Source organism: Entelurus aequoreus, linkage group LG03, assembly GCF_033978785.1.
Source record: "Entelurus aequoreus isolate RoL-2023_Sb linkage group LG03, RoL_Eaeq_v1.1, whole genome shotgun sequence".
Lineage (NCBI taxonomy): Eukaryota > Metazoa > Chordata > Actinopteri > Syngnathiformes > Syngnathidae > Entelurus > Entelurus aequoreus.
Window position 1 is genome coordinate 85737352 of NC_084733.1, and position 17433 is coordinate 85754784.

Genomic DNA, 17433 nt, shown 5'->3' on the forward strand with positions numbered 1-17433 from the left:
TGTTTGCTGTGGTCTGGAACAACATGGCACACAGACAACTATGAGAAATGCAGCCAATTTTACATACAGATAATGTGTCATGAGACATGCAAATAAAAATTAAATCCACAGAGGACATAAGTAAAGGAAATTAAATGAGCTCAAATATACCTAAAAACGAGGCATAATGATGCAATATGTACATACAGCTAGCCTAAATAGCATGTTAGCATCGATTAGCATTAGTCATGCACTGATCAAATATATCTGATTAGCACTCCACACAAGTCAGTAACATCAACATAGCTCACCTTTGTGCATTCACGCACAGCAAAAAACGTTTGGTGGACGAAATGAGACACAGAAGGAGTGGTATAAAACACGTCTTTCTGTGGCAGCATCAGAGAAAGTTGTACTTGTAAACAAACTACGGTGAGTTCAAGGAGCGCCAAAATTAGTAGGACGAAACGGACCCTCGCCAAATACTCTCACCAGTGAAGCATGTTTAATATAAACAGTGGGATTTCTAACAATTAGGAAGGTTTGTGTCATGTTTGTCCTCCTACACAAAGATAAGAACTTTTTCTATTTTCATACATTTTTTAAAAAGCTCCAGGGAGCCACTGGGGCGGCGCTAAAGAGCCGTACGTGGCTGCAGACCCCTGATATATATTAAAACTGTTATGATATTCTATCATAACATGACTGCAAATTGTTTGTTGCTTCTGTTGGGCTGCTTTTGCACGTGTGCACGCGCTCCCTGCACGTACGTGTTGACGAGACCGGGGGGAGCGACCGCCGTAAAAGCCAACCATTTAATTCGGACCGGTAAAAAATGTTTTTTTGGACAAACTTAGTAATTGTGAAAAATATAGACAGTTTTAAAACCAATTTGTTCTGTTAATAAACCCATAAGCTAGTCCAGGGGTCAGTAACCCGTGGCCCTCTTTAGCGCCGCCCTAGTGGCTCCCTGGACCTCTTTCAGAGATGTGTGAAAATGGAAAAAGATGAAGAAAAAAAAAACAATTTTGTTTTAATACATTTTCTGTAGGAGGACAAACATGACACAAACCTTCCTAATTGTTAGAAATCCCACTGTTTATATTAAACATGCTTCACTGGTGAGAATATTTGGTAAGCGCTGTTTTGTCCTACTAATTTCAGCAATCCTTGAACTCACCATAGTTTGTTTACATGTACAATTTTCTCCGATGCTGCCACAGAAAGACGTGTTACATGCCACTCCTTCTTTGTCTCATTTTGTCCACCAAACGTTTTATGCTGTGAGTGAAAGCACAAAGGTGCGCTTTGTTGATGTTATGGACTTGTGTGGAGTGCTAATCAGACATATTTGATCAGTGCATGACTGACGCTAATCGATGCTATTTAGCATTTTGTCCTTCAAATGTTTTATGCTGTGCGTGAATGCACAAAAGTGAGCTTTGTTGATTTTAATTGATTTGCTGGAGTGCTAATCAGGCATATTTTGTCCCTGCATGACTGCAAGCTAATCAATGCCAACATGCTAATTAGGCTAACATATACATATTGCATCATTATGCCTCGTTTGTAGGTATATTTGAGCTCATTTAATTTCCTCTGTGTATTTAATTTATATTTGCACGTCTCATGACACATTATCTGTATGCAATGTTGGCCGCATTTCTCATAGTTGTTTGTGTGTCATGTTGTTCCAGACCACAGCAAACGTTACCCAGCTTGCAGAGAATGTAATAGATACATTAGAAGAAGACAGCCTTCCAGCCCACCATTACATGTTATGTAGACCACAAGGAAGTGTTTTCAATGTAGAAAACAATCTTAATATGACCCCTTTAGGCACCTGCTCAGTGGCCTTGTGGTTAGAGTGTCCGCCCTGGGATCGGTAGGTCGTGAGTTCAAACCCCAGCCGAGTCATACCAAAGACTATAAAAATGGGATCCATTACCTCCCTGCTTGGCACTCAGCATCAAGGGTTGGAATTGGGGGTTAAATCACCAAAATGATTCCCGAGCGCGGCCACCGGTGCTGCTCACTACTCTCCTCACCTCCCAGGGGGTGAACATGGGGATGGGTCAAATGCACCAAGTGTGTGTGTGACAATCATTGGTACTTTAATGTGCCTTTTGTATGAAAGTAGACCTGAATTGACCCACTCTTGGGCAGTGCGCCTTATAATGCGGTGCGCCCTATGGTCCCAAAAACACGGTATGTTCTATAAACGTTGATGGAAATCCATGAATCAAGTAGCTTGCCCTAATAATGCTAATTAGCAAAGAAATGGTCATCAGCAGGCAATTCTCTGCTGACCACATCAAAAAAAAACTAAGCACTTCTTTAAGGTTAAACGGTGGCATCCCTAAATTAAAGTGTCTCATTCCGCAAATTTTCCCCTCCAGGCAACTTTAGGTAGGAAATAAAGCGCGGCGCTTTGCCGTCGATACGAGCAATCGCCAACTCTTTGATTTATCGCAGGCCGGCGCTCCTACTTTAGGAGGTAATTGAAATCCAAGTGGGATTTATGCAGAGGGAGATCCACTTCCACATATCCTCAGCTGTCACTGTCTTGGGTGTAGCATTGTGACCACATGACAGATTGTTAGCGGTCCACTGCCAGACAGCTGTCTGGAAGAAAGGCGCTCACGGACCGGGGGCAGTGGAGACGCATTAGATGGCTGTCCCCTCAGCAGTCAATCACGGTTGTTTATATACCTACTCAGAATAGCCCGGTCAGCTCTGCTCTGCCAAGCGGATACCACTGGCCTCATCTCATGGCTTTGAAGCTAAAAACACCCCAAAAAATGGAACTTTCAGGTGCGAATAATTCCCACTTGTGTTGTCCCTCCGCAGACAGCAAAGCCATCGTCGATGGCAACCTGAAGCTGATCCTGGGTCTCATCTGGACCCTCATCCTGCACTACTCCATCTCCATGCCCATGTGGGACGACGAGGACGACGAGGAGACCAAGAAGATGACGCCCAAGCAGCGCCTGCTGGGCTGGATCCAAAACAAAGTGCCCCAGCTGCCCATCAATAACTTCAACCGAGACTGGAGGGACGGCAAAGCCCTCGGAGCTCTGGTGGACAACTGTGCTCCAGGTGAGAGAGAGTGGTGGCGTTGGCTTTCTCAGGCACTTAGTCGTGTATGGAGAGTTCTTCACGCGATCTCCATAATAACTTTGAGCTCATGCTACGTTTTTGCGGCGCTTCCTCGTGTATAAATGCCCCGTTGTGCAGAATGGGGCCGCTCTGCCCGCGAGAAGTGTGGAATAAGACAAATATGGGAAGTGAAGGCTAGAGGGCCAACGATTACGGGCGTCTTGTGCCAGGTGAACCCTCGACGCAACGTCTGCGTTTTGTTCAGGAGAGAACACGCAGAAGCGAACACAAATAACAGAATAAATGAATACATTTAAGAGATGTTTTGACAAAACCAGACTATCTTTTTTTGTAAGTCTAAGACTAGATCTGACCAATCTAAGCCTAAGGCTATATCTGACCAATCTAAGTCTAAGACTGGATGTGACCAATCTACGTCTAAGACTCGATGTGACCAATCTAAGTCTAAGACTGGATGTGACCAATCTAAGTCTAAGACTAAATGTGACCAATCTAAGTCTAAGATTAGCTATGACCAAGCTAAGTCTAAGACTATAACTATAACTGACCAATCTAAGTCTAAGACTGGATGTGACCAATCTAAGTCTAAGACTAGATGTGACCAATCTAAGTCTAAGATTAGCTATGACCAATCTAAGTCTAAGACTAGATGTGAAAAATCTAAGTCTAAGACTGGATCTGACCAATCTAAGTCTAAGATTAGATCTGACCAATCCAAGTCCAAGACTAGATTTGACCAATCTAAATCAAAGACTGGATGTGACCAATCTAAGTCTAAGACTAGGTGTGACCAATCTAAGTCTAAGACTAGATGTGACCAATCTAAGTCTAAGACTAGATTTGACCAATTTAAGTCTAAGACTATATCTGACCAATCTAAGTGTAAGACTAAATGTGACCAATCTAAGTCTAAGACTAGATCTGACCAACTTAAGTCTAAGATTAGCTCTGACCAATCGAAGTCTAAGACTAGATTCGACCAAAATAAGTCTAAGACTCGATGTGACCAATCTAAGTCTAAGACTATAACTGACCAATCTAAGTCTAAGACTGGATGTGACCAATCTAAGTCTAAGACTAGATGTGACCAATCTAAGTCTAAGACTGGATGTGACCAATCTAAGTCTAAGACTAGATGTGACCAATCTAAGTCTAAGATTAGCTATGACCAATCTAAGTCTAAGACTATATGTGACCAATCTAAGTCTAAGACTAAATGTGACCAATCTAAGTCTAAGACTAGATCTGAACAATCTAAGTCTAAGACTAGATCTGACCAACCTAAGTCTAAGATTAGCTCTGACCAATCGAAGTCTAAGACTAGATGTGACCAATCTAAGTCTAAAACTCGATGCGACCAATCTAAGGCTAAGACTCGATGTGACCAATCTAAGTCTAAGACTATAACTGACCAATCTAAGTCTAAGACTGGATGTGACCAATCTAAGTCTAAGACTAGATGTGACCAATCTAAGTCTAAGACTAGATGTGACCAATCTAAGTCTAAAACTCGATGTGACCAATCTAAGGCTAAGACTCGATGTGACCAATCTAAGTCTAAGACTATAACTGACCAATCTAAGTCTAAGACTGGATGTGACCAATCTAAGTCTAAGACTAGATGTGACTAATCTAAGTCTAAGATTAGCTATGACCAATCTAAGTCTAAGACCAGATGTGACCAATCTAAGTCTAAGACTACATGTGACCAATCTAAGTCTAAGACTAGATGTGACCAATCTAAGTCTAAGACTAGATGTGCCCAATCTAAGCCTAAGACTAGATTTGACCATTCTAAGCCTAAAACTATATCTGACCAATCTAAGTCTAAGACTAAATGTGACCAATCTAAGTCTAAGAGTAAATGTGACCAATCTAAGTCTAAGACTAGATCTGAACAATCGAAGTCTAAGACTAGATGTGACCAATCTAATTATGAGTCTAGATCTGACCAATCAAACAAGTTAGCGCTGAACTTCATATTGCTTGGATTTTAACGACGTCAGGTCCGGATCACCTAATATGCATGGTGGTCAAGCAGCGTCGGTTCTCAATGGGTGCTAGGCGCCATTTAGCCTCTCTCAAAGAACAATGCCCCTTTGCTTGCAGTGTATGAACCGTTTAAGTATAGGAATCCATTCCAGTCTATAGTTGGATTTTTTTGCCCGTATCTGCTTCTTGCTTGCGTACGCATATAGTTTGCACGTTGCTTGCTGCACAGCAGTCATCCTGGCTTAGTTGACCACCTCGTTATTTATCTTCCGGGAAGAAGTGACTTGTTGGTATACAAGCAATAGAGTCTGCCATTGTTAAATCCAATGTTTCCTTTTTTCTAGTATCGATAAAATCGATCGATTCCCTTTTAAGACGATCTTGGATCGATACCTATCTCTTGGAAGACAAACTTGCAGAACACAGTTTAAGATACTTGAAATTTAGGAATATAACTCGATCTATCGTTATATCCGTCAATCTTTACACCCCTAATTATCACCTTCAAAAATATTTTGCCTCCTTGGTATCTCTCTCGTGAACACACACACACGTCAAGACATTATCCTAAGTCATCCATCCCTGTAGACCAGGTAGTATCAGTCAGTACGTGTCCACGCACTAAATTAGTCCGACTTCTCAAATAGTTTGGCTCTAAAAGAGCCTCCTACAGCCCATGGAAACACCTTAATCCGATCGTGTTCGGTCATTGAAAAGTCGAACAATAGCAAACTTCCTCAGGATATCAGTCGGTGCACGGACGGTCTTTTCCTTTGGATTTAAAACTCCTATCAATCCACAGAGACTTTTGGATCAACTTTAAGACATTCAGAAGTTTTTTTCCCCAGGATTTTTGTATGAAAATTCTTTCCTTTCTTTGCATCAGCCCTGATACATTCTTGGTAGTAGCGTCATGTTCGTAGCGCAATCCAAGATCATTTCTTGATGCTGTCTGCTATTTAACATCAGCATAGCCATTAGAGACCTGATATTTGTAATCTGTGTCAATATTACAGCGGACATCCCTTAAAACAAGTTGTAAGGATCCGCAAATGGCCAGGGTGACGTCGTAGGTGACTCGGGAAAGGAATTGATTTAACCACGCTAAAAGGAAATAGCGCCCCCCTGTGTAGGGAGGGATTTCCACAACCAGTAATAAAACGTTAGGCACAGTGATATACAGTGTGTGGTTTTTTCAAGTAAGTGCCAGGTGCATTCACAAAAAGCAAGTCTCCATAATCAAGTAAAGGAAGAAAGGTGGATGAGATCATGTTTCCTAACTTTTAGGGAAAAACAAGACTTATTTCTGAAAAAGAAACCCAATTTAATTTTAAGCTTAGAGAAAAGCTTTTCTGTGTAATTTAATCAATCAATCAATGTTTCCTTATATAGCCCTAAATCATGAGTGTCTCAAAGGGCTGCACAAACTCAGATCCCACATCAGGGCAAGAAAATACTCAACCCAATGGGACAATGAGAAACCTTGGAGGGGATCGCAGATGTGGGGACCCCCGCCCTGGGCGACCGGTGCAATGGACGTCGAGTGGATCGAGCATAATATTGTGAGAGTCTAGTCCATAATGGATCTAACATAATAGTGAGAGTCCGGTCCATAGTGGATCTAACATAATAGTGAGAGTCCAGTCCATAGTGGATCTAACATAATAGTGAGAGTCCAGTCCATAGTGGATCTAACATAATAGTGAGAGTCCAGTCCATAGTGGGGCCAGCAAGAGGCCATCCCGAGCGGAGACAGGTCAGCAGCGCAGAGACGTCCCCAACCAATGCACAGACGAGTGGTCCACCCTGGTTCCCGACCCTGTTCAGCCAGCGCTTCATCCGTGGCCACCGAACCTGTGCCCCCCCCCGTCCACAAAGGAGAGAGGGGCAGAGCAGAAAAGAAACGGCAGATCAACTGGTCTAAAAGGGGGGTCTATTTAAAGGCTAGAGTATACAAATGAGTTTTAAGATGGGACTTAAATGCTTCTACTGTGTGTGCATTAAAAGACAATCTCTCGTCAATAATAATTCCTAAGTACTTATATGTTGCGACCAACTCAAGCTCGACCCCGTGAGTAGTCAATATTTTAGGGATGTTCAATCTAAGCCGTTTGCCATTTGAGAATAACATCACCTTAGATTTGCCTGCATTTAGCATTAGCCTAAATTGGGTCAGCTGGGACTGAACAACATCAAAAGCAGACTGCAAGAGTTCAAGGGTTTGCAGTGCAGAGGGGGACGAACAATATACGACCGCATCATCTGCATAGTATTGGAACACAAAGATTGTTCACGTAACTGGAGAACAACAGCGGTCCTAATATTGAACCCTGTGGTCATTGGCGGTCACTCGAACGAGTATGACAATCCTCCTGGTAGGGGTGTATCCCTTCATGGGGGATGCCTGTGCGTGACTTTGTTTAACGTGGGGAGACTGGTGCACAGACAGTCACTACACGATCCTTGACAGAATCGGGTTAGGGTCCAGTGGCATGGAGTTCCAAGATGACTGCAGCCTTCTTCCGCCGTCGCAGCCGTTGTGGTAGTTCTTAAATCTACCGTCTTCCGCCTGCTCCGCCGTTGAAGTCTTCACCGTATCCCTGGCTAGGGGGCAGTCAGGTACTAGGCCTTTGCCAAGGGCCACCTGGGGTAACAGTAGTAAAGGGGTTAACCTCCTAGTGCCCCAAGACCCCCATAGAGGAGCCTCCACTGCCGGATGCACTTTAACGTCATGCCCAGTGGTACGCCCTTTAACACAGGGAGGAAAGGTGAAGAAGACCCAGCAAACTGGACACACTGTGTTCTATCAGAAAGGTAAAGTCTGACTTTATTGCCTTTTGCTGCTACAAGAACACCCCCAAATTTGGCCAGCATTCATCCCCGTCGTCTGCGGGGAAAAAGGATGCTTAGCCAGGCAGGGACATGTCCCAGAGAGGGGAGCGTATAAACCTCAGAGATACCAGGCTGAGTCACCACTGAACCTTGGAGGATCCCCTTTGGTGAGAAGAAGACGGAGGGGTAGTAGCTGCCGGGCCAGCAGTCAGAACACCTTGTTTAACTGTGTTTACATCTTTCAGCCCTGCGACGCTGCCCATACAAGGTTGTGTTGTTTCATCAGTCTCTCAGGCTCAGCTTCGGCTGTGAAGCACACAATACACAGCAGCTCGGATTTAGCCAAACATCTTCAATCGTCCGCACTGAGATCAAATCAATATTGTGAATAACAGGCCGGTGTCGACGTCTTTTAGTATACCTCGTGATACAATTAACGCACCTTACCAGCTCTCAGCACATGCAAGTCAGCAGAATTACCACTCTGCTCCTATGTCTCCAATAATTGGATCATGGTATTCTGAGGTTGTGCAGGCCCTTAAAGGGGAACTGCCCTTTTTATTTTTATTTTGCCTATGCTTTTTTTTTAATACATTCTAAATCAGTGGTTCTTAACCTCGTTGGAGGTAACGAACCCCACCAGTTTCATATGCGCATTCACCGAACCCTCCTTAATTTTTTCATATTCAAGACAAAGTTATTGTATGTTTTTGGTAACACTTTAGTATGGGGAACATATTCTAAGTAACAAACACTTAATTTAGAGTTATTTGGTTAGGGTTAGGGTTCGGGTTAGGGTTAGCGGGTTAGGGCCAGGGTTAGAGGATTAGGGTTATAATAAGCCCATGCCGAATAAGGCATTAATAAGTACTTAATAATGACTAGTTAAGAGCCAATATGTTACTAATTTGCATGTTAATAAGCAACTAATTAATGGTGAATATGTTCCCCATACTAAAGTGTTACCATGTTTTTTTTACTGGTGCACAAAATGAACCGTGCATGAACATCACCTTGTTCAAAGAACAAAACCAACACAGTGCATAAACTCACAACAAATTATACACCTGGAAATCAGTCGGACTTCTGCTGTTGCCGTATCCGTAATACGCCGATAGGGAGAAGTTTTTATTTACCACAATGAGTCGGGTGTGTCTTGACCTCCGCCGAACCCCTGAGCCTGACTCACCGAACCCCTGGGGTTCAATCAAACCCAGGTTAAGAACCACTGTTCTAAATATTAACTAAACGTAAATAAAAGCTAATGGGAGCTCCTCTATTCCGCCCTTAACATCAGATAACCATTCCAAAAGCGCCAACAATATTCCATTTACATTTCATGACTTGAATATTAACAAGTATTAGTGACATTGTTATTATAAGTGCTAACGCAGACGGACTATTAGTAGCGACGCCGTGATAACAAGCTTGCTCCCTGGAAGTTTGTTGTAGATCGTAAATCATGCATATAACCTGGAAAGTAGATGGCTGAGAATATAATCCAACAAGTTGGGACACTTTGACAGCCATTTAGGACCTGGAAATGGCGAGAATGACACAAAAAAAACGCTTTCTTCGTGAGGATTATGAGTCATTCTTCATCCAAAGCAGTCGGCATCCTAATGACAGCAGACATTGTACAGTAAGTGATGTTTCATCTCATGAAGTCTGCAGTGAGTAATTATTGGGGATGAAGAAAAAAAAGCAAATGTGATGCGTTTTTTAAATTAATGCGCCGCGTACACTTAAATTTATCAGAATATATAGATATTAAATGTCATTATAAATGTTACTACATTACATATATACTTACATCATGTATATATTACATGTTATTATGAATGTTAATACATTACATATATACTTACATCATATATATTACATGTTATTATAAATGTTACTACATTACATATATACTTACATCATGTATATATTAAATGTCATTATAAATGTTACTACATTACATATATACTTACATCATGTATATATTACATGTTATTATAAATGTTACTATATTACATATACAGGTATACCTACATTGTGTATATATTACATGTTATTATGAATGTTACTACATTACATATATAGTTACATCATATATATTACATGTTATTCTAAATGTTACTACATTACATATATACTTACATCATGTATATTACATGTTATTATAAATGTTACTACATTACATATATACTTATATCATGTATATATTAAATGTCATTATAAATGTTACTACATTACATATATACTTACATCATGTATATATTAAATGTCATTATAAATGTTACTACATTACATATATACTTACATCATGTATATATTACATGTTATTATGAATGTTAATTAGTTAGGGCAGCACGGTGGTAGAGGGGTTAGTGCGTCTGCCTCACAATACGAAGGTCCTGAGTAGTCGTGAGTTCAATCCCGGCCTCTGGATCTTTCTGTGTGGAGTTTGCATGTTCTCTCCGTGACTGCGTGGGTTCCCTCCGAGTACTCCGGCTTCCTCCCACCTCCAAAGACATGCACCTGGGGATAAGTTGATTGGCAACACTAAATTGACCCTAGTGTGTGAATGTGAGTGTGAATGTTGTCTGTCTATCTGTGTTGGCCCTGCGATGAGGTGGCGACTTGTCCAGGGTGTACCCCGCCTTCCGCCCGATTGTAGCTGAGATAGGCTCCAGCGCCCCCCGCGACCCCAAAGGGAATAAGCGGTAGAAAATGGATGGATGGATGAATGTTAATACATTACATATATACTTACATCATATATATTACATGTTATTATAAATGTTACTACATTACTTATATACTTACATCATGTATATATTACATGTTATTATAAATGTTACTATATTACATATATACTTACATTGTGTATATATTACATGTTATTATGAATGTTACTACATTACATATATAGTTACATCATGTATATATTACATGTTATTATAAATGTTACTACATTACATATATACTTACATCATGTATATATTACATGTTATTATGAATGTTACTACATTACATATGTACTTACATCATGTATATAAAACCTTAATGGCGGTGTTTGGAGGTTTTTTTAGGGGCTCTGTAGGCAAAATTGAACGGCTCCAATATATAATCTCCATTGTAAACCGACTTTTGATCGCATTTATTTACTATTTAGAATGCATTAAAAAAATGCATCTGTCATGTCTCTCATAATGATTGTAAACGATAGGCAAACAAAACAAAAAAAGTGCAGTTCTCCTTTAAGGAACTGCACTTTCGTCAACTCTAATCCAATTTAGTCATTAGCAGCGCGGGCCAGCTTCAGCACGCCTGTCGAGGTCGTCTGTCGAGCAGAGAGACACCTTCATTGTCGCACATAGCAAAGGTCATGGCGCCTTGTAGGTGTTGGTGGAGATAGCGGCGGCGGCCCAAGTGGGGCCTCATTATGGCAGTGGAAGTGGAAGGCAGCCTGCAGACATCTGTGCGCGGCGGCCTTTGACTAATAGCTCCTTTGCATTCCGATAGGTTTGTGTCCTGATTGGGCCGAGTGGGACCCAAACAAGCCTGTGCAGAATGCCAGGGAGGCCATGCAACAGGCTGACGACTGGCTGGGAGTGCCTCAGGTAAGACGCATGACAGACAAGCTGAACGTAACTGTAAAAGGTGGGGCTTGTCTAGGGGGACCATGCTGCAATAAGAGTTTCCTTCCTTTATATATATATATATATATATATATATATATATATATATATATATATATATATATATATATATATATATATATATATATATATATATATATATATATATATATATATATATATATATATATATATATATATTTCCATATACATATATATAGATATACGTATATATATATGTATATATATTTATACGTATATACATACATATATATATATATATATACATACATACATATATATATATATATATATATATATATATATATATATATATATATATATGTATATATATATATATATATATATATATATATATATATATATATATATATATATATATACATACATATATTCATACATATACATATATACACATATATAAATATATATATATATATATATATATATATATATATATATATATATATACATATAGTTGAGGTTTTTGTGGTTTATCCGTTATACAGTGCTCGGGGTAGAGTGGAATATACGTTAGGTCAGGAAAAAACACAGAGGCTATATCATCCCTACAAGCATGTTTCGCAGGTTTCCCTGCTCGTCAGGGGATTTTATGTGTACATATTTGTATACATATACATATATACACATATATACATACATATATACATACATATATATACATACATATAGACATATATATGCACATATACAAATATATATACATATACCCATATATACATACATATACATATATACACATAAATACATACATATACACACACATATACATACATATACACCAATACATACACATATATATACATATACATACAAATATATATATATATACATACATATACATATATATATATACATATACATACATATACATATATATATATACATTTACATACATATGTATATGCACATACATATATGCACATACATATATACATATATACATACATATATATACATATATATATGCACACACATATATGCACATACATATATACATATATACATACATATATATACATACATATACACATATATATGCACATATACAAATATATATACATATGCACATATATACATACATATACATATATACACATATATACATACATATATATACATACATATATACACATATATACATACATATATACATATACACATATACATATATACATATATACATACACACATATATATATATATACATATATATTTATATACATACATACATTTACATACATATACATACATATACTGTATATATGCACATATACATGTATATACATATACACATGTATACATACACATATACAAATATATATACATATACACATATATACATCCACACACATAATATAAAATGGAAAATATATTCTATATTGGCGCAATTAGCACACATTTCTGAATTCCATCCATCCATTTTCTACCGCTTGTCCCTTTCGGGGTCGCGGGGGGTGCTGGAGCCTACAACAATACTACTGCTGCTGCTTACAGCATACTTTGTGAGAGACCCCAGAGACTGCCGCTGTTGCCCCCTTTGGCGCGGCGGGAGTACTGCATACATGAGCAACCCTAATTTGAACGGTTTCATCAAGACTATTTGGGGGTTTGGCGGGCCAAATTAAAAGGATGTGGCCATGAATAGGCCTGCCATAGACAGTAATGGACAGTACTGTGTGGAAAAACGGGACTTGAACATAAACACAACCCTGCAGTGCAGGGACTGAGGCATAAAAATCCTGGATGATGTTTTGCAGGCTTGGAAAAGTGAGACTGTTAGGAAGAAAGATAAGGTGTAAAGTTTATTAATGCAACAAAGCTTGGGGGTGGCCCGAGACTTTTGCACAGCCCTGTATTTCACGCCCTGTTGATATGAATTAAAAGAGCAGTAGTCATCTCTAAAGTGTTTAAACCAGGTGGCAGCTTGAGAATAGGACTTTTTTTTTTTTTTTTTTTTTTTTTTACAAGCCCAGAATGCTTTATGGTGATGTGCAGTCGTGAGCGTGTAAGCGTTTTAGTTTGCCAGGCCCTTTAAAGCGCCTTCTCCAGCCATCCTCCAAAACAAAAGGTGTAAATATGCCCGTGTTCCTTGGGAATAACGACGTAAACAGAGCAAGGGTGCATTCCTCCCTCCTTTTAATGTTGTTTACTGGGCTTGTTTGTGGAGATGGCAGGCCAGCTCATCGCCATGCAGGGCAAGTGCCGGCCAGATAGCTGGAGGCCGTACGTCATGGCCCTGATGGCTGGATTCCAGTCTTCTAGTGTTAAGGAGATGTGGGAGAGGGTCTAGCTAAGTATAAATCCCCCTGGCTGGCTTATTAAAGGCAACAATCCTTAACCCCGCAGGACTGGGGGTTAAATATAACCAGCTTGGGGGCAGAGCTTTGTGCCAGCCCATGACTGACGGACAAAGTGCTCGCGGGATGAGAGGAGTCAGGAGTGGCGCTGATGGAGATGTTTATTTCCTGCTAAGTCTCATTGCACTATGGTCATTAGAGGAGTGTCTTCGAAAGGGTCAAGCAACCACTTGTTCCTGATCTTTTGTGTTATTTTAGCTGAGAGATTACTCCCCGATTTAGGATAGTGTTTTGTCGGTTTGTTCTTTAGGCGATCGCACAGGAAGAGCTCATAAAAAAGCCGGAAATAAGTATTAAAAATCAGGCGGTAGTCAAGAATCTGTGTTTTTATGAGTGGCAACCATTAACATTGCACTACGGTCATTAGAGGAGGGTCAAGCAACCACATCTTTTGTGTTATTCTAGCTGAGAGAGTACTCCCCGATTTAGGATAGTGTTTGTCGGTTTGTTCTTTAGGCGATCGCACAGGAAGAGCTCGTAAATAAGCCGGAAAATAAGTATTAAAAATCAGGCGGTAGTCAGGAATCTGTGTTTTTATGAGTGGCAACCATTAACATTGCACTATGGTCTTTAGAGGAGGGTCAAGCAACCACATCTTTTGTGTTATTCTAGCTGAGAGAGTACTTCCTGATTTAGGATAGTGTTTTGTCGGTTTGTTTTGTAGGCGATCGCACATGTAGAGTTCGTAAAAAAGCCGGAAAATAAGTATTAAAAATCAGGCGGAACTCAAGAATCTGTGTTTTTATGAGTGGCAACCATTATCATTGGACTATGGTCATTAGAGGAGGGTCTTCAAAGGGTCAAGCAACCAAATCTTTTGTGTTATTCTAGCTGAGAGAGTACTCCCCGATTTAGGATAGTGTTTTGTCGGTTTGTTTTGTAGGCGATCGCACATGTAGAGTTCGTAAAGAAGCCGGAAAATAAGTATTAAAAATCAGGCGGAACTCAAGAATCTGTGTTTTTATGAGTGGCAACCATTAACATTGCACTATGGTCATTAGAGGAGGGTCTTCAAAGGGTCAAGCAACCACATCTTTTGTGTTATTTTAGCTGAGAGAGTACTCCCCGATTTAGGATAGTGTTTTGTCGGTTTGTTTTGTAGGCGATCGCACATGTAGAGTTCGTAAAGAAGCCGGAAAATAAGTATTAAAAATCAGGCGGAACTCAAGAATCTGTGTTTTTATGAGTGGCAACCATTAACATTGCACTATGGTCATTAGAGGAGGGTCTTCGAAGGGTCAAGCAACCACATCTTTTGTGTTATTCTAGCTGAGAGAGTACTCCCCGATTTAGGATAGTGTTTTGTCGGTTTGTTCTTTAGGCGATCGCACATGAAGAGCTAGTAAAAAAGCCAGAAAAAAGGTATTAAAAATCAGGCGGGATTAAAGAATCTGTTTTTTTATGAGTGGCAACCATTAACATTTCACTATGGGCATTACAGGAGGGTCTTCGAAGGGTCAAGCAACCACATCTTTTGTGTTATTTTAGCTAAGAGAGAGTACTCCCCGATTTAGGATAGTGTTTTGTCTGTTTGTTCTGTAGGCGATCGCACATGAAGAGCTCGTAAAAAAGCCGGAAAATAAGTATTAAAAATTAGGTGGTACTCAAGAATCTGTGTTTTTATGAGTGGCAACCATTAACATTGCACTATGGTCGTTAGAGGAGGGGCTTTGAAGGGTCAAGCAACCACATCTTTTGTGTTATTCTATCTGAGAGAGTACTCCCCGATTTAGGATAGTGTTTTGTCGGTTTGTTCTGTAGGCGATCGCACATGAAGAGCTAGTAAAAAAGCCGGAAAAAAGGTATTAAAAATCAGGCGGGATTCAAGAATCTGTGTTTTTATGAGTGGCAACCATTAACATTGCACTATGGGCATTACAGGAGGGTCTTCGAAGGGTCAAGCAACCACATCTTTTGTGTTATTTTAGCTAAGAGAGAGTACTCCCCGATTTAGGATAGTGTTTTGTCGGTTTGTTTTTTAGGCGATCGCACATGAAGAGCTAGTAAAAAAGCCGGAAAAAAGGTATTAAAAATCAGGTGGGATTCAAGAATCTGTGTTTTTATGAGTGGCAACCACTAACATTGCACTACGGTCATTAAAGGAGGGTATTCGAAGGGTCAAGCAACCACATCTTTTGTGTTATTCTCGCTGAGAGAGTACTCCCCGATTTAGGATAGTGTTTATCGGTTTGTTCTTTAGGCGATCGCACAGGAAGAGCTCGTAAATAAGCCGGTAAATAAGTATTAAAAATCAGGCGGTAGTCAGGAATCTGTGTTTTTATGAGTGGCAACCATTAACATTGCACTATGGTCATTAGAGGAGGGTCAAGCAACCACATCTTTTGTGTTATTCTAGCTGAGAGAGTACTCCCCGATTTAGGATAGTGTTTTGTCGGTTTGTTCTGTAGGCGATCGCACAGGAAGAGCTCGTAAAAAAGCCGGAAAATAAGTATTAAAAATCAGGCGGTACTCAAGAATCTGTGTTTTTACGAGTGGCAACCATTAACATTGCACTATGGTCATTACAGGAGGGTCTTCAAAGGGTCAAGCAACCACATCTTTTGTGTTATTTTAGCTGAGAGAGTACTCCCCGATTTAGGATAGTGTTTTGTCTGTTTGTTTTGTAGGCGATCGCACATGTAGAGTTCGTAAAGAAGCCGGAAAATAAGTATTAAAAATCAGGCGGAACTCAAGAATCTGTGTTTTTATGAGTGGCAACCATTAACATTGCACTACGGTCATTAAAGGAGGGTATTGGAAGGGTCAAGCAACCACATCTTTTGTGTTATTCTCGCTGAGAGAGTACTCCCCGATTTAGGATAGTGTTTGTCGGTTTGTTCTGTAGGCGATCGCACATGAAGAGCTAGTAAAAAAGCCGGAAAAAAGGTATTACAAATCAGGCGGGATTCAAGAATCTGTGTTTTTATGAGTGGCAACCATTAACTGTGCATGACTGACATGGAGACTGCTAATGGTTAAACAGTGCCTGAAGTATAATTTTGAGTTATTATTTGAGAGTATCCAAAGTAAGACAGGGAAGAAGGTTTTTTTTTAAAGGGGAACCGCACCTTTTTGGGAATTTTGCCTATTATGAGAGACATGACGACGGATGGATTTTCTTTTAATGCATTCTAAATAGTAAATAAATGCGATCAAAAGTCAGCTTACAATGGAGCCCATGGGAGCTGTTTAATTCTGCCTATAGAGCACCTAAAAAAACATCGGAACACCTCCATTAGGGTTTTATAAACATGATGTAACTATATATGTAATATAGTAACATTCATAATAGCATGTAATATATACATGATGTAAGTATATATGTAATGTAGTAACATTCATAATAACATGTGATATATACATGATGTAAGTATATATATAATGTAGTAACATTTATAATAACATGTAACATATACATGATGTAAGTATATATATAATGTAGTAACATTTATAATAACATGTAACATATACATGATGTA

General features: G+C 39.6%; 1 protein-coding gene across 1 annotated transcript in view; it reads left to right on the plus strand.

Moving 5' to 3' along the window:
- LOC133647025 (filamin-C-like) overlaps window positions 1-17433 on the plus strand; it is a 136017-nt gene that overhangs the window by 12170 nt on the left and 106414 nt on the right. The window contains exons 2-3 of the mRNA XM_062043067.1: window positions 2830-3078; window positions 11437-11534. Of these exons, the coding sequence (XP_061899051.1) occupies window positions 2830-3078; window positions 11437-11534 (347 nt within the window). The remainder of the gene's footprint in view (window positions 1-2829; window positions 3079-11436; window positions 11535-17433) is intronic.